The 22,796-nt window shown below is 68.8% G+C and overlaps 4 protein-coding genes across 5 annotated transcripts; 3 read left to right on the forward strand and 1 right to left on the reverse strand.

Moving 5' to 3' along the window:
- Positions 1-1,947: 1,947 nt before the first annotated feature.
- On the reverse strand, positions 1,948-4,149 carry TMED4 (transmembrane p24 trafficking protein 4). The gene is made up of 5 exons (XM_084302434.1): positions 3,993-4,149; positions 2,836-2,936; positions 2,622-2,747; positions 2,373-2,519; positions 1,948-2,284 (listed from the first exon to the last, which is right to left on the reverse strand). Exons 1-5 carry the CDS (start codon positions 4,132-4,134, stop codon positions 2,135-2,137), a joined length of 666 nt encoding a protein of 221 aa, XP_084158560.1. The 5' UTR covers positions 4,135-4,149; the 3' UTR covers positions 1,948-2,134.
- A 369-nt stretch (positions 4,150-4,518) lies between these two features.
- Positions 4,519-6,467, forward strand: LOC311219161 (interleukin-36 receptor antagonist protein-like). 2 transcript variants are annotated; one of them, XM_084302179.1, is made up of 5 exons: positions 4,519-4,587; positions 4,882-4,942; positions 5,024-5,112; positions 5,195-5,319; positions 6,005-6,467. In XM_084302179.1, exons 1-5 carry the CDS (start codon positions 4,584-4,586, stop codon positions 6,212-6,214), a joined length of 489 nt encoding a protein of 162 aa, XP_084158305.1. In that variant the 5' UTR covers positions 4,519-4,583; the 3' UTR covers positions 6,215-6,467. The 2 variants fall into 2 exon arrangements, with proteins under 2 accessions (XP_084158305.1, XP_084158304.1); XM_084302178.1 differs by lacking the exon at positions 4,519-4,587 and having other exon boundaries at positions 4,723-4,942.
- Positions 6,468-7,182: 715 nt separating this feature from the next.
- LOC311219247 (interleukin-36 receptor antagonist protein-like) lies at positions 7,183-9,718 on the forward strand (the record flags this gene model as incomplete). Its single annotated transcript, XM_084302329.1, has 6 exons — positions 7,183-7,389; positions 7,598-7,634; positions 7,740-7,897; positions 8,415-8,585; positions 8,674-8,798; positions 9,509-9,718. The coding sequence occupies exons 2-6, from the start codon at positions 7,606-7,608 to the stop codon at positions 9,716-9,718; spliced, it is 693 nt and encodes a 230-aa protein (XP_084158455.1). The 5' UTR covers positions 7,183-7,389; positions 7,598-7,605.
- An 844-nt stretch (positions 9,719-10,562) lies between these two features.
- LOC311219256 (uncharacterized protein) lies at positions 10,563-20,150 on the forward strand. The gene is made up of 16 exons (XM_084302337.1): positions 10,563-10,626; positions 11,389-14,238; positions 14,327-14,372; positions 14,495-14,791; positions 15,053-15,329; positions 15,810-15,920; positions 16,010-16,090; positions 16,868-16,980; positions 17,207-17,265; positions 17,381-17,470; positions 17,563-17,606; positions 17,692-17,849; positions 18,833-19,073; positions 19,174-19,318; positions 19,411-19,554; positions 19,646-20,150. Exons 2-16 carry the CDS (start codon positions 11,440-11,442, stop codon positions 19,898-19,900), a joined length of 4,860 nt encoding a protein of 1,619 aa, XP_084158463.1. The 5' UTR covers positions 10,563-10,626; positions 11,389-11,439; the 3' UTR covers positions 19,901-20,150.
- The last annotated feature ends 2,646 nt before the right edge of the window (positions 20,151-22,796 follow it).

The following is a 22,796-nucleotide window of genomic DNA, read 5'->3' on the forward strand; positions in this document are numbered from 1 at the left end:
CTAAAGTACCCCAAAAGCACCCCCACCTCAAGAGCCCTTATCTACCCTAAAGTATCACAAAAAAGCACCCCCCCACAGCACCCCATAAAGGCCCTCATTCAAAGTACCCCCAAAAGCACCCCAACCCCAGAAAGCATCCCACTTACAGCACCCTAAAAGAAGCCCCTCATCCACCCTAAAGGATCCCAAAAAACACCCCTACCCCAAAAAGGCCCCCAATCCACCCTAAAGTGCCACAAAAAGCACCCCCTCACAGCACCCCAAAAAGGTCCTCATCCGAAGTACCCCCAAAAGTACCTGCACCCCAAAAGGACACCCCAAAAAGGCCCCCATCCACCCGTAAGTATCCCCCAAAGCCCCCCACCCCAAAAGCCCCCCCCAGCACCCCAAAAAGCACCAATGCATGCCCAGGGACCCCACAGCCTTTATTGATCCCAAAATGTCCCCCTCAAAACCCCACAGCGGGTGCAGGCAGCGTGCCCCAAGCCCCCTCCAGTGCCCCGGTGTTCTGTGGGGCTGCGGCCCCCCAGGTTTGGGGAGGAACCCCCCCAGGGTTTGGGGTGACCCCCTGGGGGTGCTACACTAGCTTCTTGGCCTCAAAGATGTAGCCCTGCACCGAGCACCCCAAAAAGGCTCATCATCCGCCATAAAGTACTCCAAAAAGCTCCCCATCCCAAAATGCACCTCACACACAGCACCCCAAAAAGGCCCCACCCACCAGAAACTACCCCAAAAAGCCTCCTGACCCCAAAAAGCACCCTGCACAAAGGCCCCTAAAGGCCCCTCATCCACAGTAAAATACCCCCTCCCCCAAAAAGCACCCCAAAAAGGCCCTTCATCCACTCTAAAGAAACTCCAAAAGCCCCCCCACTCAATCCCCCCCCACCTCCAGCACCCCAATAACCACCAGCTCACATCCAGGGACCCCACAGCCTTTATTGATCCCCAAAAAACACCCCCAAAACCCCAGAGTGGGTGCAGGCAGCGTGTCCCCAGACCCTGGCATTTTGTGGGGGCTGTAGGGCTGTGGCTCCCAGGGGTCGGGGGCAGCCCCCCGGGGTTTGGGGTGGCTACACTAGCTTCTTGGCCCCTGCACGTAACACCCCAAAAAGCCCCCCCCCCACCATAAGCTGCCCCAAAAAGCCCCCTACCCCAAAAAGTACCCTGCACACAGCACGCCAAAAAAGCCCTTCATCCACCCCGAAGTATCCCCAAAAGCCCCATACCCCAAGAAGTGCCCCCCAACTCCTCAAAGGCTCCCTCAAAGGCTCCTCATCTACCCTAAAATACTTCAAAAAAATCACCCTCTCCCCAAAAATCACCCAAAACGGCCTTCCATCCACCCCAAACCCCCTCCACCCCAATCCACCCTACCTCCAACACCCCAATAACCACCAGCTCACGCCCAGGGACCCCACAGCCTTTATTGATCCCAAAAAAAAACCCACAGTGGGTGCAGGCAGCGCGCCCCCAGCCCCCCGGCGTTCTGCGGGGGCTGCGGGGCCGCGGCTCCCTGGGCCCGGGGGAACCACCCCAGGATTTGGGGCGGCCCCCCTGGGCTTTGGGGTGTCCCCTCCAGGATTTGGGGTGGGCTACACCAGCTTCTTGGTCTCGAAGTAGCCCTGCACGTAAGACCCCAAAAAGGCCCCCACCTGCCATAAACTGCCCCAAAAAGCCCCCCACCCCAAAAAGTACCCTGCACACAGCACGCCAAAAAAGCCCTTTATCTACCCCAAAGTATCTCCAAAAGCCCCATACCCCAAGAAGTGCCCCCCAACTCCTCAAAGGCTCCCTCAAAGGCTCCTCATCTACCCTAAAATACTTCGAAAAATCACCCTCTCCCCAAAAATCACCTGAAACGGCCTTCCATCCACCCCAAAACACCCCAAAAAGCCCTCCACCCCAATCCACACCCCAGCAGCACGCCAAAAAAACCACCAGCTCACGCCCAGGGACCCCACAGCCTTTATTGATCCCAAAAAAAACCCCACAGTGGTTGCAGGCAGCGCGCCCCCAGCCCCCCGGCGTTCTGCGGGGGCTGCGGGGCCGCGGCTCCCTGGGCCCGGGGGAACCACCCCAGGATTTGGGGAGGCCCCCCTGGGCTTTGGGGCGTCCCCTCCAGGATTTGGGGTTCCTACACCAGCTTCTTGGCCTCGAAGAAGCTCTTGAGGTGCCGCATCTGCCAGATGCCGGTGAGGATGAGGATGCCGGTCTGGGCGATGGACCACCAGAGCACGCGCTGGTTGGTGCTCTCGCTCGTCATGCGGAAGCGCTCCTCGCGGTACTGCGGGCCAAGAAGGGGGGGGTTAGTGGGGCGCAGAGCCCTCCCCTAAGCCCCGTTTTTGGGGTGCGGTTGTGGGGCGGCCCCTCACCCGCTGGTAGTTCTGCTCCTTCTGGATCTGCTCCACCTGGTCCAGGAGCTGCCGGGCGCGGAGCTGCAGCTCCGTCAGCTTGTCCTTGGCGGCGATCTCGGGGTAGTTGTTGGTGTGCTCGCCCACCTGGATGTCCAGGTGCACCCGCTGCGGGGGGAAACGGGGGGTCAGCGTTTAGGGGGGGACCTCCCCGCGCCCCTCGTGGCACCGTGGGACCCCCCCCGGTATCCCGGGACCCCCCCTCGTTACCAGCTTGCCGCCGGCGAAGAGCGCCATGCGCGTGGAGTTGGAGTGCAGGCAGATCTGGTGCTCGCCCGGCGTGTGCGAGGTGAAGGTGAAGCGGCCCTCGGAGCCGTACTGCCGCGACAGCACCACCTGGGGGGGGGACACAGCCCCACACGTCGTTACCGGCCCCCCCCGGGACCCCCAAATCCCCCCCGGAGCTCCCCCCAGTGCTGCCCACCTTGCCATCGGGGTCCTTCACCTCCACGTGCATGCCCAGCCCCGGCGTGGAGGGCAGGAAGGCCTCGGACTGCTTGTCCCACAGCTGCGTGCGGTAGTTCCCTGCGGGGCGGCGGGTCGGAGCAGGGACGCGGACACCCCCAAAAACCCCCCCGACCCCCACAGAGCTCCCCCGATCCCCCTAGAGCCCCCCCAACACCCCCAGAGTCCCCTCAACCCCCCTAGAGCCCCCCCCATCCCACAGGGGGTCGCCCCCTTTCCTCACCCCATCCCTGGGGGTCTCCCCCTTTCCCCTCCTCATCCCCTGGGGGCTCCCCCGTGTCCCCCCTGTCCCCCCCCTGCTCCCAGGGGTCTCTCTCCTCGCCCCCCTCTCCACTCCCTGTGCCCCCCCCCGTGGCTACCTCGCTCCCCAGGGGTTTTCCTGCCACCCCCCATCCCCGGGGGTCTCTCCCTCTGTCCCCCCCAGGCTCTCCCCCCCCCACCTGCCCCGTTCCCGGGGGTCACCCCATTGTCTCTCCCCATTCCCGGGGGGCTCTCTCCTCACCCCCCCTCTATCCCCTGGGGTCCCTCCCCCCGTTGCTACCTCTCTCCCCGGGGGTCTCTCCCCCTGCCCCCCCCCCCATTCCCGGGGGTCTCCCCGCTGCCTCTCCCCATTCCGGGGCTCTCTCCCCTCGCCCCCCCGACTCCCGGGGGTCTCCCCCCCCCTTCCTACTCCGGCCCTTCCCCCTCACGCCCCCTCGGGGTCTCTCCCCCCCCCCCCCCTCTCCCTGCCCCGTTCCCGGGGTCTCTCCGTTGCCCCCTCAGCCCCGGGGCCCTCCCGGGTGCGCGGGGGTCCCTCCTTTTGCCCCCCCCCCCCCATTCCCGGTATTCTCCCCCAGCACCACCTCGGTCCCCGGGGGTCTCCCCCCACTCCCGGGGGTCTCTCCCGTTACCGCTTCAGCCCCGAGGCCTCCTCAACGCCTCGCGGTGCCCCCAGGACCCCCCCCCGCTGCTCCTCCGGTACCCGGGGACCTCCCCCGGTAACCCAAGGCCTCCCCCTCACAAACCGGGCCCCCCCCCCACGCCCCCCCCCCATTCCCGGTGCCCCCCCCTCACCCCCGCTGCCCCTCCCCCCCCCCCCCCCCCAAATCCCCCGGTGCCCTCCCCGCCGCCCCGCACCGATGACCATGGTCTCGTCGGGGATCTCCTCGATGAAGCAGCGCTTCTCGGTCTCCCCGATGTGGAAGTAGAGCCCGTGGGCGCCCCAGGCCGCCAGCACCAGGGCGGCCACCGCGGCCCGCAGCCCCCCGCCGCCCGCCATGGCCCTCCCCGGGCACCCCCGCCCCCCTTCTCCGGTGCGCACCGCGCATGCGCCGCCCGCCCCCCACCCCGCGCAGCGCGCATGCGCCGCCCCCCGCGGCGGCCACTCACCGCTCCCCACGCCGCGGCTCCCCCGGCCGCGCGCTGCGCATGCGCCGCCGCCTCCGTGGCGCGCGCCGCCAGGTGGCGCAGCGGGGAGGGCGCCGCGCTCGCAGCGGGGAGGTCGCGGGTTCGATCCCCGCCGCCGCCGCCTCCCTGTGGTTCCCCCCCCCACCACCACCACCACCTTCCTCTGCGTTTTCGTTGTCCCCACGGAGCACCCATGGGTGGGGGGGGTGGGGCGAGCCCTTCGCACCCTGCTGGCAGTGTGGCAACACCCCCGCGTCCTTCCTTCCTTCCTTCCTCCCCCAGCGGGGCAGCGCAGCCGGGGCGGGCGGCGTGGGGCGTCCCATGGGTGAGCGGCACCGGGGCCACCGGGAGGGCGCTGGGGAAGGGGGGGGGGGAAGCGGAACCGGGAGCGCTTGCAACACCGGCAGCCCCCCACCCCATCCCCGCCTCCGCGGGCTGGCGATTTCGGGAGGGAGCCGCCGAGCCCGCGGGCTATAAAGGCGAGGGGCGGCCTGCCCCACGGCGTGCCCCACAGCCTGCCCCATAGCCAGCCCCATAGCCAGCCCCATGGCCAGCCCCATGGCCAGCCCCATAGCCTGCCCCATAGCGCTCACTCTCACCCTCCTCATCCTCTGTGCAGAGGCCGAAGGCTTGGCGTCGTGCCACGCGCCCACCCTGCAGACCAAGGTCTTCAAGTACCGGTAAGGGGCGGGGGGCACGGAGGGGTCCCGGGGGTGCCGGGGGGTCCCGGTGGGGACGTTGGGGTGACGGTGTCCCCGCAGGATCTGGGACATGAACCAGAAGTCGCTGTACCTGCGCAACGACCAGCTGGTGGCCGGGCACCTGCAGGGCGCCAACGCCGCGCTGGAAGGTGAGCGGGGGCTTGGGGACACGCGGGGGGGACGTGGGGGGGGGCTGACGGTGTGACACGTCCCCCCCCGGTGTCCCCACAGAGAAGGTTTTTTGGGTGCCCAACCGCTCCTTCGAGCACGCCCGGCTCCCCGTCATCATGGGCATCCAGAATGGCACCCGCTGCCTCGCCAGCCCCGCCGCCCCCCAGCCCACCCTGAGGCTCGAGGTGACGGATGGGGACACCGTGGGGACACCGTGGGGTTGGGGACACTGTGGGGTTGGGGGCACCACCGGGATGGGGATAGCCTGGGGATGCCATGGGGATGGGGACACCATGGGGATGGGGACACTGTGGGGATGGGGACGTGGGGACACCATGGAGTTGGGGACACCTTGGGGACACCATGGGGTTGGGGACATCTTGGGGATGGGGATGCCTTGGGGACACTGTGGGGATGGGGACGTCATGGGGAAGGGGACACTGCGGGGATGGGGATAGCATGGGGACACCATGGGGATGGGGACATCTTGGGGATGGGGATGCCTTGGGGACACCATGGGGACACCATGGGGACACCATGGGGATGGGGTCACAGTGACAACAGGGACACTGTGGGGACACCACAGGGGTGGGGGCACTGTGGGGCTGGGGACACCATGGGGACAGAGACTCTATGGGGACAAGACCCACGGGGAACACGAGGATGGGGACATCGGGGATGGCACCACCATGGGGACAGGGACAAAGTGAGGATGGGGCCACACGGGGAAGGAGGTGACAGCAAGGAGGTGACACCGCCGGGACCACGCTCACGGGGCCGTGCCGGGGGGGTGGTGGCATCGGGGGGGGGGGTTGGGGGGACACCGTCAGCCGGCGCAGCCCCCGGCGGTGACACCGGTGACCGCCGCAGGCCGCCAACATCACGGAGCTGCCCCGCGCCGGCGAGGCCTCGGCGCCCTTCACCTTCTTCCGCTCCTACAAGGACGGGCTCTGGCGCTTCGAGTCGGCCGCCAACCCCGGCTGGTTCCTCTGCACCTCGGCGCGGGCACACGAGCCCCTGGGGCTCTCGCAGCACCCCGACGCCAGCCACGTCCTCGACTTCTACTTCCAGCTCTGCTGAGCCCCCCGGGGACGGTGGCACCCCCTGGGGACGGTGACACCCCCCCGGGGACGCTGGCATCCCCTAAGGGACGGTGACATCCCCCCAGGATGGTGACACCCCCCTGGGGACAGTGACATCCCCCTGAGGACACTGGCATACCCCCAGGACGGTGACATCTCCCCAGGATGGTGACACCCCCCGGGGACGATGACATCCCCCTGGGACAGTGACACCCCCCTGGGGACGGTGGCACCCCCCCCGAGGACAGTGGCACCCCGGCAATAAAGGCGCTTTGCTCCCCAACATCGCCGTCGCCGTGGGTGGCACCGTGACCCCCCCCCCTGCGTCACCGCCCCGGGGTGCCCGGCGTTGCGCCACGGCCTCGGCGGGGACGGGGACGGGGAGTCCCCGGGGTGGGGGTGACGCAGGCGGCGGGGCTGCCCCCGGCGGGGCACGGCCCCTTCCCGTATCCGGCGCTGGCGGACGCCTCCCGCACGGCACGGCCCCCGCCCGCGGCAATGGGAACGGGAACGGGAACGGGGACGGGTGGCGGCGTGGGAATGGGGTGGTGTTGGCACGGGAATGGGGTGGCGGCACGGGAATGGGGTGGTGCAGTGAGTGCATGGGGTGCTGGGGATGGGGACCCGGGGGTGTCTGGGGGGGGGCAGGGTGTGTAGGACCATGGGGAGGGGGCACAAAGGGCTGTGGGGATGCGGGACACGGGAAAGTGGGGACAGGGAACATGGGACCCTGGGGACAGGGCATAAAAGACCATGGGGACAGGGCTCATGGGACCACGGGGCACAAAAAACCAGGGGGCACACGGGACCGTGGGGACAGAGCAAGGGGCAAGGGGCACGACGCACGTGGGGCACTGAGGCCAGCGGGCATGGTCCCGGGGGCACGGGGCACACGGTGCTGCGGGGACAGGGCACGGGGGGCTACGGGGACAGGGCACGGGGGACCACGGGGACAGCCCACAAGGGACCAAGGGGACAGGGCACAGGGGTCACACCGCGGGGACGCTGCAGGTGGAGGACGCGGGGCCCGGCCGGCATTTCGCCATCGCGCCGCGTCCGGGCTCATCCCTGGGGCGGGCCCTGTCCCCACGCCCTATAAGTGCCACCAGCGGCGGGTGACAACGCAGAGGACACCGCTCCCCGGCAGGTTCTCGGAGGCCGACACCTTTGCAGGTAGCGCTCCCGATGGGGACGGGGACGGGGACGGGGACGGGGTCGGGGTTGGGGTCGGGGTGCCGGCCTGCTGGGACCGGCTCCGGGCAGCGTTCCGGGGCCGTTCACTCTGGAGCCTACTGACAGCCGGCAGCGCTGCGGGGCGGTGATGGGGGGAACCTCCCGGCCGGTTCTCCCCAGCGCTGCCCCCCCCCCCTCTCTCGCGCAGGCTCTGCCATGTCCCACGCGTCCACAGCAGCCCCCAGGTGAGTGGCGGGGGCACGGGGCCACCCGCTCGGGGACCGAGCCGCATGGGGACCGAGCCCCCCGGCGCGGTGTCAGCCGTCCTCAGCCCTTTCTTGCTCCTCCAGAGGCGGCGCCAGGAGCCCCCGGAGGTGCCGGGACCATGCCCAGTGCCGGGAGCACCCACAGGGTGTCACCCTGCTGGGGACCTCGGGGGACAGCGGCCCCGTGGAGGCCGTCATCGACCCCGACATGGAGGCCTTGTTCGATGAGTTCCTGGGGAAAGGTAGAGGCCGGGGGACACGCACCCTGTCCCCATGGTCCCCCAAGAGCCCCATCCCCATGTCCCCTTGTCCCTGTGTCCCCTCCCAACATGCCCGTGATGCCGGCATGTCCCCATGTCCCCTTGTTGTCCCCGATGCCCTTGTCCTCCATCCCCATGTCCCCATTTTGCTTCCTCCCTGTGTCCCCATGTCCCTCCTCCACATCCCTGTGCTGTCCCCCTGTCCTCCTGACACCCACATCCCCCATCCCCATGTCCCCTGTCCCCACGTCCCTGGGTCCCTTCCCCACGTGCCCGTGATGCCCACAAGTCCTCGTGTCCCCATGTCCCTACACGTACCCATCTCCCCACATGTCCCCAGACCCCAAAATACCCCCAGACCCCCACACACCCCCATGCCCCTAGATGTCCCCACGTCCCCCCGACACCCAGATCCCCATGACGCCCTCACCCCCATCCCCACACCCCGTGGTCCCCGCACCCCCACGACACCCCCCCGTGTCCCCGCGTCCCCTCGCAGTGAGACCCGAGGTGGAGGAGGGGACGGTGACAATCTCGAGCACGGTGGAGGTCCCGGCGGGGGCGCAGCCCTACCACTACACGCTGCGGGACACGGAGCACAAGGCGCTGTGCCTGCAGGGGGGGCGCCTGGTGGCCCTCAGCCTGCAGGGCGCCAACGACGCCCAGGAAGGTGGGTGCCGGGTGGGTGGGTGCCGGGGAGGGGTCACCCCCACCCATGGGTGCCCCTCGCCCACCTGCTCGCCCCCGTCCCCCCGCAGAAGCCATCAGCGTGGTCCCCAACCGGCACCTGGAGCGCCGGCGCTGCCCCCTCATCGTGGGCATCCGGGGGGGCAGCCAGGCCCTGTCCTGCGGCACCGGCCCCGAGCCCCAGCTCAAGCTGGAGGTGAGCGGGGGGGGGGGTCCCCGAGCACCCATGGGAGACAGGGGGGGACACAACGGGGTGGGGTGCCCGTGGGGGTGATGGGGGTGGGGGTAGGTGGAGGTGGAGGAGACTGGGGGGGGTGGAACCAAGAGGTGGGGGGGTGGGGAGGTGGGGGGTGGCACCCCAAGGTGGGGGCACCCCAAGGTGGTGGCACCCTAAAGTGGGGTCAACCCCAAGGTGGGGTCACCCCAAGGTTTTGTCAGTCCAAGGTGGTGGCACCTGGAGGTGGGGGTTTCTGGGATGGTGTCACCTCAAGGTGGTGTCACCCCAAGGTGGTGTCACCCTAAGGTGGTGTCACCCCAAGATAGGGGCACCCTAAGGTGGTGGCACCCCAAGGTGGTGTCACCCTAAGGTGGTGTCACCCCAAGATAGGGGCGCCCTAAGGTGGTGGCACCCCAAGGTGTGGGTTCCTGGGATGGTGTCACCCCAAGGTGGTGTCACCCCAAGCTGGTGGCACCCCAAGCTGGTGTCACCCCAAGGTGGTGGCACCCCTGGTGGTGGTGACATCTGGAGGTGGGGGTTCCTGGGATGGTGTCACCCCAAGGTGGTGGCACCCCAAGGTGGTGGCACCCCAAGGGGGGATTCCTGGGATGCCGCCACCCCTTGGCGCTGCCACCCAGAGGCCGGGGGTGTCCCCGGGGTGCCGGTGACACTCGGTGACACCCCCGCAGGAGGTGGGGGTGCTGGACCTGTTCCGTGCGGGGGACCGTGCCATGCCCTACACCTTCTACAAGACGTTCGGGGGCTCCACGCACACCTTCGAGGCGGCCGCCTTCCCCGGCCACTTCCTCAGCACCACCCCGCGGCCCGGCGAGGAGCTGGGCCTGGCCCCCGCGGCCACCCCGGACGCCATCACCTCCTTCTACCTGCGCCGCAAGTGACCGGGGGGGGGCACCCATGGGTGGGGATGGGGGTGGGGATGGACTCTGGGAGGAATAAAGGTGCTGGCTGCAGCGGCTGGTGTGTGGTGTGAGTCTGTGGGGCAGGATCAGGCCCCCTTTGGGTCAGGATCAGGCCCAGCAGTGGGGCAGGATCAGACCCACGTGCAGGGCAGGATCAGGACCCAGGTTAGGTTGGGATTGAGCCCCCCATGGCACAGGATCAGGCCCCCTGTGGGTCAGGATCAGGATCCAGGTGTGGGTCAGGATCAGGCCCCCATGTGGGACAGGATCAGGGCCTCCTCTGGTATGGATTAGGCCCCTGGTGTGGGGCAGGATCAGGCCCCCTTTGGGACAGGATCAGGCCCCTTGTGGGGTCAGGATCAAGCCCAGGCCTTGCTCAGGATCGGGCCCAGACATGGGGCAGGATCAGGTCCCTGTAGGGCAGGATCAGACCCACACGTAGAGCAGGACCAGGACCCAGGTGTAGGTCAGGATCAGGCCCCCTTTGGGACAGGATCAGGCCCAGCAGTGGGGCAGGATCAGACCCACGTGCAGGGCAGGATCAGGACCCACGTTAGGTTGGGATCGAGCCCCCCATGGCTCAGGATCAGTCAGGATCCAGATGTGGCTCAGGACCAGGCCCCTGTGGGGTCAGGACCAGGCCCCATGTTTCAGGCTCAGCCCCCAGTGCTCAGCACCCCCCCCCACGGTGGCTCAGCACCAGACCCAGTGCCAGGATCAGGCCCCCCCCGCCCCGCCCCCCGCAAGACCCCTCCCACAATGGGCGTGGCCTCCAGACATGGGGCGTGGCCTCGCGTGTGCCCCCAGCCCCACCCACCCGAGGGGCGGTGGAGGAAGGGGCGGGGCCAGCCGTGGCCACGCCCCCGCGCCGCGCGCCGGCCGTGCCGGTAAGGGGAGGGGGAGCGGGGGGGGGGAGCAGGAGCCGGGAGCCCCCCCCCCACCCCCACCCCCCCCACGCCCCCTCCCCAAATTTCCCCCCCCCAAATCCCCCCCCAAACCCCTCGGCTCCCCCCCTTCCCCCCCGTCCCCCGTGGGTGCCCCGTGGGTGGGGGACGTTGGGTGTGGGGGGGGGCACCCGCAGGGACCCCCCCCCGTAGTGCCCCCCCCCCACGCGGGGGTGGGCACCCACGCGCGATTTTGGGGACCCCCCCGCCCCAAAAACACACCGGAAGCACCCGCTGGGGGGGCAGGGGGGCAGGGAGACCACCCCCACCCCCCCTTGGGGTCCCCACCTTTGGGTGCGGCTTGGGGGGGGGCACCCACGGGGACACGCGTGGGTGGGGGGGGGAAAAGGGTGGGGGGGGGGGGCAGGGCGTGGGTGCCCCCCACCCGCGGCTCCCCCCGGGGGCTGCTGTGGGGCAGGGGGCGTGGGGCAGGGTTCGTGGGGGGGGGGGGGACACGAGTGGGGGGTGGACACGCGTGGGGTTGAGGGGGGGGCGTGGGGGGGGGCACGGGGCTTCCTCCCTCCCATCCCCCCCTTCCTGCCCCGGTAGCGGGGCCGGAAGCCGGCGGGCGGTGACGTGGGTGACACGGGGACGGCGTGGGGCGCGCTGGGGGGGCCCCGGCACCCGGCCCCCCCCCGGCACCCAACGCCCCCCCCCCCCCCCCCCCCCCCATACCCATTAACGGGGCTCCCCCTCTCCCCCCAGGTCAGCCCCACGGCCATGGGGGGGCCGCGGTGAGGCCGCCGAGGCCGCGGGATGGAGCCGGGGGGCGGCCGCCCCCCCGGTGCGCTGGCGGCGCAGGACGCCATCGTCTTCTCCGACGCCCCCCCCCCGGCCCCCGGCATCCCTGGGCCCCCCCTGCCCGCCCCCGCCGACGTCTTCTGGGCCAGCCTGGTGCAGGCCCAGCTCTGCGTCTGGGACCTGCAGGGCGCCATCGACGGGGACACCGGTGGCACCCATGGTGGTGGCACCCATGGTGGTGGTGGCACCCATAGCGGTGGTGGTGGCACCCACGGGTCCGACCCCAGTCACCAGGGGGGCTCTCAGCAGCGCCTCCCCACCCATGGGACCTCCTCCTCCGAGCCTGTCCCCGTGTACGGGAGCGCCCCGGCCGGCCGCGTGGGCACCCATGGGTGCTCCTCACCCCCGAGCACCCTGATGGAGCAGCCGAGCTGCGGGGCTGCCTGTGAGAGCTTCGCACCTGTGGGTGTGGGTGGGAGCACCTCACACGAGCACGTGGGCACCCATGGGACCACCTTGGCCACCCACGGGACCACCACCTCCGAATCCATCTTCATGTATGGGAGCACTTCGTATGAGCATGGGGGCACCCATGGGACCACCCCCTCCAAGCCCACCTTCCCCTATGGGAGCACCTTGTCCGAGCCCGTGGCCACCCATGGGACCACCTCCTCTGAGCCCATCTTCATGTACGGGACCACCCCACACGAGCCCGTGGCCACCCATGGGACCACCACCTCCGAGCCCACCCCCGCGTCCAGGAGCACCCCACACGAGCCCACCCACGGGACCATCTCGCCCTACTCCTTACCCATGGGTGGGGGCATCTCCTGTGAGCACCCACCGCCCGCTGGGACCACGTCACCCATGGGTGGCTGCTTCTCCTACAAGGACGTGGCCCTGGGTGCAGGATTCTGGCAGGAGCCCCGTGGGTGCGGGGCCGTGGACAGGAGCATCTCGCACGAGCACGTGCCCACCTTCGGGACCATCGCACCCAAACCCGTGCCCACCCATGGGACCACGTCCTGGGCGCGCGTCCCAGCAGATGGAAGCACCTGGAACAAACCCGCGCCCCCAGACGGGGCCGCGTTGAGCAAGGCCTCGCCCGTGGGGGACACCAACGTGTGGGAGCATGGCGGTGGGAACACCTCGAGCATGGCGTGGGAGCCTCCTCCAGCGGGTGGCACCGCGGTGACCAAGGCCATGCCCATGGGTGACACCAGCTCATGGGATCATGTCCCAAGCCATGGCACCACCTGGACCAAGTCCATGGCCATGGGTGGATCCATGGCATGGGAGCACGTCCCAGAAGATGGGAACATCTCCACCAAGTCCATGCCCATGGGTGGCACCACGGTGACCACGTCTGTTCCCAAGGAGGACACCAGCTCATGGGGGCACGTCCCAGCCGATGGGACCACCTTGACCAAGTCAATGCCCTCAGATGGCACCATCTCAACCAAGTCCACGCCGATGGATGGCACCATGTCATGGGAGCGTGTGCCAACGGATGGGAACATCTCGACCGAGTCCATGCCCATGGGTGGCACCACGGTGACCAAGTCAATGCCCACAGATGGGAACATCTCATGGGATCATGATGTTCCAATGGATGGGAGCATCTTGACCAAGTCCATGCCCATGGGTGGCACCACGGTGACCACGTCTATTCCCAAGGAGGACACCATCTCATGGGGGCACGTCCCCACAGATGGCACCATGATGACCAAGCCAACGCCCACGGATGGGAACATCTCATGGGATCATGATGTTCCAACGGATGGGAACATCTCGACCAAGTCAACGCCCGCAGATGGGAACATCTCAACCAAATCCATGCCCATGGGTGGCACCACGGTGACCACATCTATTCCCAAGGATGGCACCATCTCATGGGGGCACGTCCCAGCCGATGGGACCACCTTGACCAAGTCAACGCCCTCAGATGGGAACACCTCGACCAAGTCCACGCCGATGGATGGCACCATGTCATGGGAGCGTGTGCCAACGGATGGGAGCATCTCGACTGAGTCAATGCTCATGGGTGGCACCACGGTGACCGCGTCTGTTCCCAAGGAGGACACCAGCTCATGGGAGCGTGTCCTAACAGATGGGACCACCTGGACCAAGTCAATGCCCACAGATGGGAACATCTCATGGGATCATGTTGTTCCAACGGATGGGAACATCTCGACCGAGTCCATGCCCATGGGTGGCACCACGGTGACCACGTCTATTCCCAAGGAGGACACCATCTCATGGGGGCACGTCCCCACAGATGGCACCATGATGACCAAGCCAACGCCCACAGATGGGAACATCTCGACCAAGGCCGTCCCCACGGGTGGCACAATCTCATGGCAGCATGACCCAACCCGTGGGACCATCTCCACCAAGTCCATGGCCACGGGTTGGAGAATCTCGCCCGATCCCACCACCGCGGATGGGAGCGTCTCACCCAGCCCCATGGACGGGACCTCCTGGCCCAACCCCACGGCCATGGATGGGACCTTCTCCCCCAAGCCCACCCCCGCGGATGCCACCACCCCCCAGGACCCCGCGCCCACCGACGCCACCGTCTCGCCCCGTCCCCCGGTCCCCAAACGGAGCGAGGAGGAGGAAGAGGAGGAAGAGGAGGAGGAGGAGGACAACGAGGAGGAGGAAGATGAGGAGGAGGAGGAGGAGGAGGAGCCCCTCTTCCACACCAACCCCCTCTTCTGCGGCCGGGCCCCCCCCTACAGGCCCCACCTGCCCCCCCTGCGCATCACGGAGCTGGACATCGCGGGCGCCCCCACCATGGGGGGCACCCAGGAGGTAAGGGGGGGGGTGCGGGTGTTGGGGGGGGCACCCCAAAACTTCCCCCCCCCCCATCCCCGTGCCCACCCAGCTCTGTCCTCGGCAGGTCGCGGTGGCCACGGGGGGGGGCGGCGCCAGCCCCATGGAGCAGGGTGAGTGCGGGGACCCCCGGCCCCTTTTTTTTGGGGGGGGGGGGGGTCGGGGAGGGGGGGGCGATGCTGAAGGGACCCCCCCTCCCCATACGCCCCCCCCCTTTTGTCTTCTCCCACCCCAGGCCTGGCGCTCTCCGGCCCCCCGGACCTGACCCCGGGGGGGGGGCTCCAGGACCCCCCCCCAGAACCCCCAGGAGGGGGGGACCCGGCCCCCCCCAGCCCCGAATGCCCCCCAGATTTGGCACCAGCGGGGGGGGAGCGGGGCCCCCCCAGCCTCTTACACCCCCTGGATCTGCCCCCCCCCAGCTTCCCAGCACCCCCAGACCTGCCCCCCCCCAGCCCCCCACCCCCCTTGGATCTGCCCCCCCCCAGCCCCCCAGCCCCCCCAGCCCTGCCCCCCAAAAGCTCCCCAGCACCCCGTGACCTGCCCGCCCCCTCAGCACCCCCAGACGTGCCCCCCCCCAGCCCCCCAGCCCCCCCAAAGCTGCCCCCCAAAACCCCCCCACCCCCCCTGGTCCTGCCCCCCCCCAGCCCCCCAACCTCCCCATATCCCCCCCAGGGCGGGGGGCACCACCTCCCCCCCCACCCCCCACCCCCCCCGGCTTCCCCCCCCCAATATCCCCAGCCAGGGGGGCACCAGCCCCCCCCCTTCCCCCTTAACCTCCCCTCGACCCCCCCAGCTTTTCCCCGGGGGGGGCACCAGGAGCTCCCCCCCAGCCCCCGGACCCCCCCAATCCCCTCCCCAACCTCTGCCCGGCTGCCACGGGGACCCCCAGGGCCGGGGGGGGCTGGGGGGCTGGGGGGGGCCCCCCCCACATCGGGGGGTCACTGTGCCCGTGGGGGGGCCGTGGGGCAGGGCCCTGAGCCCCCCCCCACCTCCCCTCGCCCCGACACGGAGGAGCTGCCCCCCGAGAGTGCCCAGGAGCCCCCGCCGGACCCCCCCGCCAGCACCCATGGGTGAGGGACCCCAGCACCCCAAGTTCCTTGGGCCCCCCCCGTCCCCACAGCCCCCCCCATCTGTCTGTCTGTCCCCCAGCCCTCCACCCGTCCGTCTGTCCCCCCCCAATCCCCCCTCATCCCCCCCACCCCCCCAACCCCCCCAGCTCCACCCACCCCACGACCCCCCCTATTGCCCCTCCTGACCCCCCCGTCCCCTCTGACCCCCCCATGTCCCCCCCGACCCCCTCGACCCCCGTGACCCCCCCATGACCCTCCCGTGTCCCCTCCTGACCCTCCCCAACCCCCCCCCCCGTTCCCCCCTGACCCCATGTCCCCCCCCGACTCCCGTGACCCCCCCGTGACCCCTCCCTGACCCCCCCATGTCCCCTCCTGACCCCCCCATTTCCCCCCTGACCCCCCCATGACCCCCCCCGACCCCCCCATGTCCCTTCCTGACCCCCCCATTTCCCCCCTGACCCCCCCATGTCCCCCCCCCAGGTGCCAGCCGGGGGGGCCGGGGTCCCGCGGGGACGCTCAGCGCCTGGCCGCCCGCCTCTTCCACCTCGACGGCTTCAAGAGGTCCCAGGTGGCCCCGTTCCTCCGCAAAAAGTAGGGGGGGGTCTGGGGGGGCAGGGGGGGGGGAGTCCTGGGGTCGGGGACCCCCCCAAATGGCCTCACACCGCGCCCCCCCCCCCCAGCAATGAGTTCAGCAGCCTGGTGGCACAGGAGTACCTGCAGCTCTTCCAGTTCGGGGGGCAGGCGCTGGACCGGGCGCTCCGGTAAATTTGGGGGGGGGGAGACCCCCGGGGACCCCCCCCAGGTGATGGGGGAGGTCCTGGGGGGGGGCAGCAGGGGGAGGGAGTTTGGGGATGGGGAGGAAGTGGGGGGGGGGAGCGATGGGGTTGGGGGGGGTTGGGGGAGCTGGGGGGGCACGGTTGGGGGGTTGGGGGGTGGGGGGGTGGATTTGGGGGGGGGGTTGGGGCTGGGGGGTGAGATTTTGGGTCCAAGGGAAGCAAATTTAGGGGGTTTTGGGGTCTGGAGGGTCAGATTTGGGGGGTTGGGGTCTGAGGGGGGGGATTTGGGGTTCAGAGGGATGGATTTGGGGGGTTGGGGGCTTGGGGGGCAGATTTGGGGTCTTTTGGGGTCGGGGGGGGCAGCTTCTTGTGCTGTGGGGTCCAGGGGTCACCTTTGGGGTCTCCTGCGCTCATCAAAGGCAGATTTGGGAGATTTGGGGGCCAGAGAGGCAGATTGGGGTGCGATAGAGTCCGGGGGGGAGGGGCAGATTTGAGGTCCAAGGGGGCAGACGTGGGGGGCTTGGGGGACAAATTTGGGGGGTTTTGGGGTCACTGAAGGCAGATTTGGGGGGGGGGGGCAAAATTTGTGGGGCTGCTGGGGGCCCAGGGAGCACCTTTGGGGTCCGGGCCCCCAAATTCGGGATCTGCCGGGATGCGGGGCCGCAGCATCTGGGGAAGGGGGGTGGGGGGGTGTCCCATTTTGGGGTGGGGGGGCCCTGTGAGCACCCCCCCCACCCCAAACCCCCCTCCCCCCCCCCCCAGGACCTTCCTGCAGGCGCTGGTGCTGACGGGCGAGACGCAGGAGCGCGAGCGCATCCTGGGCCACTTCTCCCGGCGCTTCCATCACTGCAACCCCGGCGCCTTCCCCTCGCCCGGTGAGACCCCCCCCGCCCCACAGGACCCCCCCCACCCCACGGGACCCCCCCACAACCCCCCACAACCCCTTCACATCCCCCACCCCCCTCCCCATGCCTCAGTTTCCCCCCTTGGCACCCAGCTGGGCACCCCTAAATCTTGCAGATGGGTGCCTTTTTTTTTTTTTTTTTGGGGGGGGCACCCCTATTTTTTATTTTTTTTAACCCCCCCGTGTCCCCCCCCCAGACGCCGTGCACACGCTGACCTGTGCCATCATGCTGCTCAACACGGACCTGCACGGGCCGGTGAGCTGAATTTGGGGGGGGGGGGACACGGATGCGTGGTGACACCCCCAGCAATTTTGGGGTTCTGGGGAGGGGGGGCACGCACCCACCCCCCCACCATGACCCCCCCACACAGCGCCTCGGCCGTGCCATGACCAGCAGCGAGTTCGTGGCCAACCTGAGCGGGATGATGGACGGGCAGGACTTCCCCAAGGAGATGCTGAAGGTAACGGGGTGGGGAGGGGGCACTAGGGGTGAGAGGGGGGGGCACCCCACAGCGCCCCCCACCCCAAAATCTGCTGCCACCCCCCCCCCCAGGCGCTGTACAACTCCATCCGCACCGAGAAGCTGGAGTGGGCGGCGTGAGTATAGGGGTGCGGGGACCCTAAATTCGGGGGGGGGGGGGTTTGGGGTCGGGGACGCCCGGTGACGCTGCTCGCACCCCAGGGATGAAGAGGAGGAGGAGGAGGAGCCCGGGGGGGGCCCCGCGCCCCCCCGGAAAAGCAGCACCTCCCTGGTGGAGCTGCCGCGCCAGGACGGTGCCACCACGTACCGCCGGGGCTGGCTGGCGCGCAAGGTGCTGGCCGAGGCCGACGGCAAGAAGGGTGAGAGCTGGGGGGGGATTTGGGGTGCCGGGGGGGCTGGCAGGGGGATTTGGGGGCTGGGGAGCAGGTTTGGGGGGTTTGGGGAACGGGGAGAGGATTTGGGGTCCAACGGAACAGGTTTGGGGTGTTCCGGGGAGCAGGTTTGGGGTTTAAGGGGAGCAGATTTGGGGTGTTTTAGGGTCTGGGGAGCAGATTTGGGGTGTTCTGAGGTCCAGATTTGGGGTCCAAGGGACCAGATTTAGGGTGTTTGAGGGTGCAGGGAGAAGATTTGGGAGTCCAAGGGAACGTATTTAGGGTACTTTGGGGTTTGGGCAACAGATTTGGGGTGTTCTGAGGTTCAGATTTAAGGTCCAAAGGGACCAGATTTGGGGCGTTTGGGGATCTGGGGAGCTGCTTGGGGTTTGAGGGGATCAGATTTGGGGTGCTTGTAGGTTCACATTTAGGGTCTAAGGCGAGCAGATTTAGGGTGCTTGGGAGGGGTCTGGGGACCAAATTTGGGGTGTGTTGAGGTCCAGATTTAGGGTCCATGGGACCAGATTTGGGATGTTTTGGGGCCTGAGGGGACCGATTTGTTGTGTTTTGGGGTCTTGTAGCAGATTTGGGGAGGTTTTGGGTCTGGGGAGCTAATACAGCATCCAAGGTGTCCAGATTTGGGGTCTTCTGGGGTCTAGGGAAACATATGTAGGGAGTCAGAGAGGCAGATTTGGGGTTTGCTGGGATCTAGGGGGGGAAAGATTTGGATGATTTGGTGCCGGGGCAGATTTGGGGTATTCTGAAGACTGGAGGGGGGCAAATTTAGGGTGTTTTGGGTACTGGAGAGGCAGCTTTGGGGCCCATAAGGACAATTATGGGAACCCCTGGCAGCTGCAGAGGCAGCTTCGGGGCCTGCCACCTCGAAAGGGGGAACAAGACGCAAATTTCGGGTCTCTCAGGGGGTGCCCCCCCAGACCCCAAAAATCACCCCCACCCCTCTCCCTTGGCAGCGCCCTGGGGCCGGCGGGGCTGGAAGCCCTTCCAGACGGTGCTGAAGGGGACGCTGCTCTACTTCCTCAAAGCGGGGACCCCTCGGCGGGGCTCCGAGCCCCCCGGGACCCCCCCGGCAGAGGCCGAGGAGCCCCTGGGGGTGCACCATGCCTTGGCCGAGCGCGCCAGCAAATACACCAAGCGCCCCCACGTCTTCCGCCTGCAGACGGCCGACCAGCGCGTCCTCCTCTTCCAGGCCCCGTGAGCGCGGGGACAACGCGGGGACAAGGCTGGGGAGGGGGCGGTGGTGGCACTGACCCCCCCGCCCCAATTTTTGTCTCCTGCCTCCCCCCCCATCCAGGAGCGAGGAGGAGATGTCCTCCTGGATCTCCCGCATCAACCTGGCGGCCGCCCTCCTCTCCTCGCCCCCTTTCCCCGCCGCCGTGGGCTCCCAGCGCCGCTTCGCCCGGCCCATCCTGCCCGCTGCCCCCAGCCGCAGCCCCCCGGTGAGCCACAGGGACCAGCTGGGGACCCCCAAAAATTAAAAATCGGGGACCCCCAACGCCTCATTAACCCCCCTCCACCTCGGTCCCTGCAGGAGGAGCAGCACCGAGCCCACGAGGAGTGGATGGAGCGCGTGGCCCAGGAGCTCTTCGAGCACCAGCGCAACCTCCCCGAGAAACGGGGCCGAGCCCGAGACCTGGACGAGTACCGGGTGAAGAAGGAATACCTGCTGTACGAGGTGGGGGTGAACGGAACGGGGCGGGGGGGTCACAGGTATGGGGGGGGGCACAGGGCTCACCCCCACCCACGTTTTCTTTCTCGGGGCGCAGAGGCGCCGCTACGAGACCTACGTGCAGGTGCTGGAGACCTGGATCAACTCCGGCGCCCAGGACCTGGAGGGCTGGGAAGCGCAGGCGGGGGCCGTGGCGGCCCCCCCGGAGCCCCCCAACCTCACCAAGGCTCACTCCAGCCCCTCGCTGGCCCCCGAAAACGCCCCCCCGGCCAGCGTCCGGGTGAAGCGCAACATCTCCGAGCGCCGCACCGTGCGCAAAGTAATCCCCAAGCGCAACAAGAACCTGCTGTGACGGGGTCGGGGACCCCCCCCTTCCTTTTTTGGGGATCCCCCCTTTCTTTTTTGACCCCCCCCCACTCATTTAGGGCTTAGGGGGACCCCTCCCCACTTTGGGGCTGCCCTCCCCAACTTTGGGGCTGCCCCCCCACCGCGGTACGAGGGTCCTCGGGGCACTGCCGGCAACAAGGGGGTGCCCCCCACCCAGGATCGAGGACTCAAACTCAGGGAGACCCCCCCCGTGTCCCCGGGGGAGGACATGGGGGGGTTGGGGGGGGGCCTGGCCCCCCCTCCCCAGCTTGGCTGCCTTGCCCCCCAGCTGTGCGCCCGCTGCCTGCTGCTGCCGGACACGTCGTCTCGGGGAGACGGCGCCGTGCAATAAACGTGTGTCACACCCCCGCCTCCTGTCCCCGTGTGTCCCCCCCCGGCCCCACGGGGACACACAGCCCCGGGGGGGGGTCCTCAGGTCCTGGGGGGAGTCATTGAGGTGACAGCAGTGATGAACACCCCACTTTATTAGCGGTGCCAACCCCGGCACCCAAGGGTCTCAGGGGGACGTGGCGGTGGCATCGGTCCCCGCGCACCGTGCCGGCGCTGTCCCCCCCGCGGTGGGCTCTGTCCCCCCCGGGGTGGCTTCGGTCCTTGTCCCCACGGAGAGCGGTGTGCCGGCAGTCAGGGGCCCTGGATGAAGGGCAGGGGTCACGCACCCTGCAGACGGGGCACCCTGGGGTGCTGCCACCCCCTGTCCCCCCCCCTCCGTGCCACCCACCTTGGGCGCAGCCGTACAGCCGGTTGACCCGCGCCACGTCGGAGGCGCTGAGCCCCCGGCGCTGCCCCAGCACCGCCCGGGGGTCCCGCAGGGGTGTGATGGTGGGCTCGGCCCCGCGGCTGAAGGCGTAGCTGGGACAGGGGGAAAAAAGGCCAAAAAGCAATGAAATCACCCCAAAAAAACACAATTGGGGGGGGGTGCAGGAGGAGGGGCCGCGCTCACCGGCCGTAGTGCAGCACGGAGGAGTAGTCGTAGCCCACCAGCGTGTTGGCCGAGCGGGACTTCATGAAGTTACCCTCAAAACCTGTAAAGGGAGAGGGGTCAGAGAGAGGGGGGCTGGCGGTGACACCCCCCCAGCACCCAAGGGTGGGGGGCACCCAGCATGGGGGGGGCTCACCGGGCAGGACGTGGCTCCAGGCGATGCTGATGAAGGCGTCGCGGTCGGGCCGGCTGTGCTCGTGCCCGAAGCCCACCGCGTGCAGCAGCTCATGCAGGGCCACCCCTTTGCCCCCCTGCAGGCACGGGGGGGCCAAGGAGAGGAGCTGCGGCCCCCCCGCACGGCCCACGCTGGAAAAACACCTGGGGGGGGGGGGTAAAAATTAAAAAAAAATACAAAAGAAAAAGGACAAAAATAAGGTGTCAGCGGATGCTCGGCAGCCTGGGGGGCTCCTGCGCTGCGCCCATGGGCCATGCCACAGGCAGGCGTCCCCCAGCACCCGTGGGTGCCCCCCCCCGTGTCCCACCCCCCCACGGGGGCTCGCTGCCCCCCCCCACCCCACTCACCCGCCCATGGGGGCGATGGCAACGAAGTCCCGCTGGTGGGAGCGGGGCACGAAGCGGACGCAGGTGAGCCTCGCCAGGTCCCCCAGCGCCTCCTCCAGCACCCGGGTGCTGCTTGGGTCTGGGGGGGGGGGGGGGGCACGGCTCTGAGCCCCCCCAGGGCAGCTCTGAGCCCCCCCCGTGCCCCCCCACCGCCCGGGCATCGCCTACCGAAGCGTCCCGACAGCACGTAGGGGATCCACACCAGCCCGCGCCGCTTCGGCCATTTGGGGTTCGTGGCTCCAAAAGCTCGGGAGGGGGCCTGGGGGGGGCCGGACGCAGCCATCAGCGCCCCCACACCACCGGGACCCCCCCCAAGATGTCCCCACCCCCCCCAAAATCCCCCGCACTCACCGCCCGCACGATGTCCCCCTCCAGCAGGGTGCCGGGCGCCTGGAGCGGGGCGAGCGCTGGGGGGGGGGGGGGGCACAGGGGGTGAGGGTGGGGGCTCAGCCCCAAAATGGGGTCGGGGTCGCCCCCCCCGTGCCGCCCCCCCTCACCTCTGTTGATGCTGAGGATGGCGTCGCCCCGCGGGGTCTCGGTGGGGTCTGGGGTCCCCCGCTGCCCCGCGCCCCCTGCGGGACACAGCCCTGCACCCCACAGCACCAGGGGGTGGGGAGGGGGGCACGAGCCCCTCCCGGGGGGGCCCACAGCCCTACAACCCCCCCACACCTCCCCCAGGGGGGTTTGGGGCCATGCACTCAGTGCTGGGTGCTTCAGCCGTGGCAGTGCCCCAAAAACCCCCAAATATCACCCCAAACCCCAAATATTCCCCCCAAATGGGGGGCAAAGCCCCCAATCCCACCCCAAAATCCTCAGTGGGGAGGGGAGCCCCCCCCTCACCCGCCAGCAGCCCCAGGAGGGCACCGAGGCCCACCCAGAGCCCAGCCATGGCACCAACAAACCCCAAACCCTGAGGAAATGCCCCCAAAACCTTTATATGGGGCAGGTGGGCCCACACCTGGGGGCTAATTAATGGCTAATTAATAATTAGAGCTGCGGGGGGGGGGGTGGGCACATTGTGCCAGAATGGCAGCAGGTGCGGGGTGCTGTGGGTACCAAGGGGACAACGAATCCACCCCCACGGCTGTTTGGGGGGGGTACAAGGGGGGTCCCAGACCCCAAAGCGGGGGACAGGGACCAGGCAGACCCCGCAGGGGTTCGTTAACACCGGGGGTTAATTAGGGGCTGTTCTGCTTCAACAACTGGCCCCAAGCCCCCTTTCTAGGGGTTTTGGCAGCCCGGAGCTGCCCCCCCAGCTGGGGGGGGGGGGTCGCACCCCAATAATTTGGGGCAGTTTGTATGGACTCGCCGCCACCCAGCA

The sequence above is a fragment of the Netta rufina genome (assembly GCF_964035555.1).
Source record: "Netta rufina genome assembly, chromosome: 27".
In the NCBI taxonomy this organism is placed as follows: domain Eukaryota; kingdom Metazoa; phylum Chordata; class Aves; order Anseriformes; family Anatidae; genus Netta; species Netta rufina.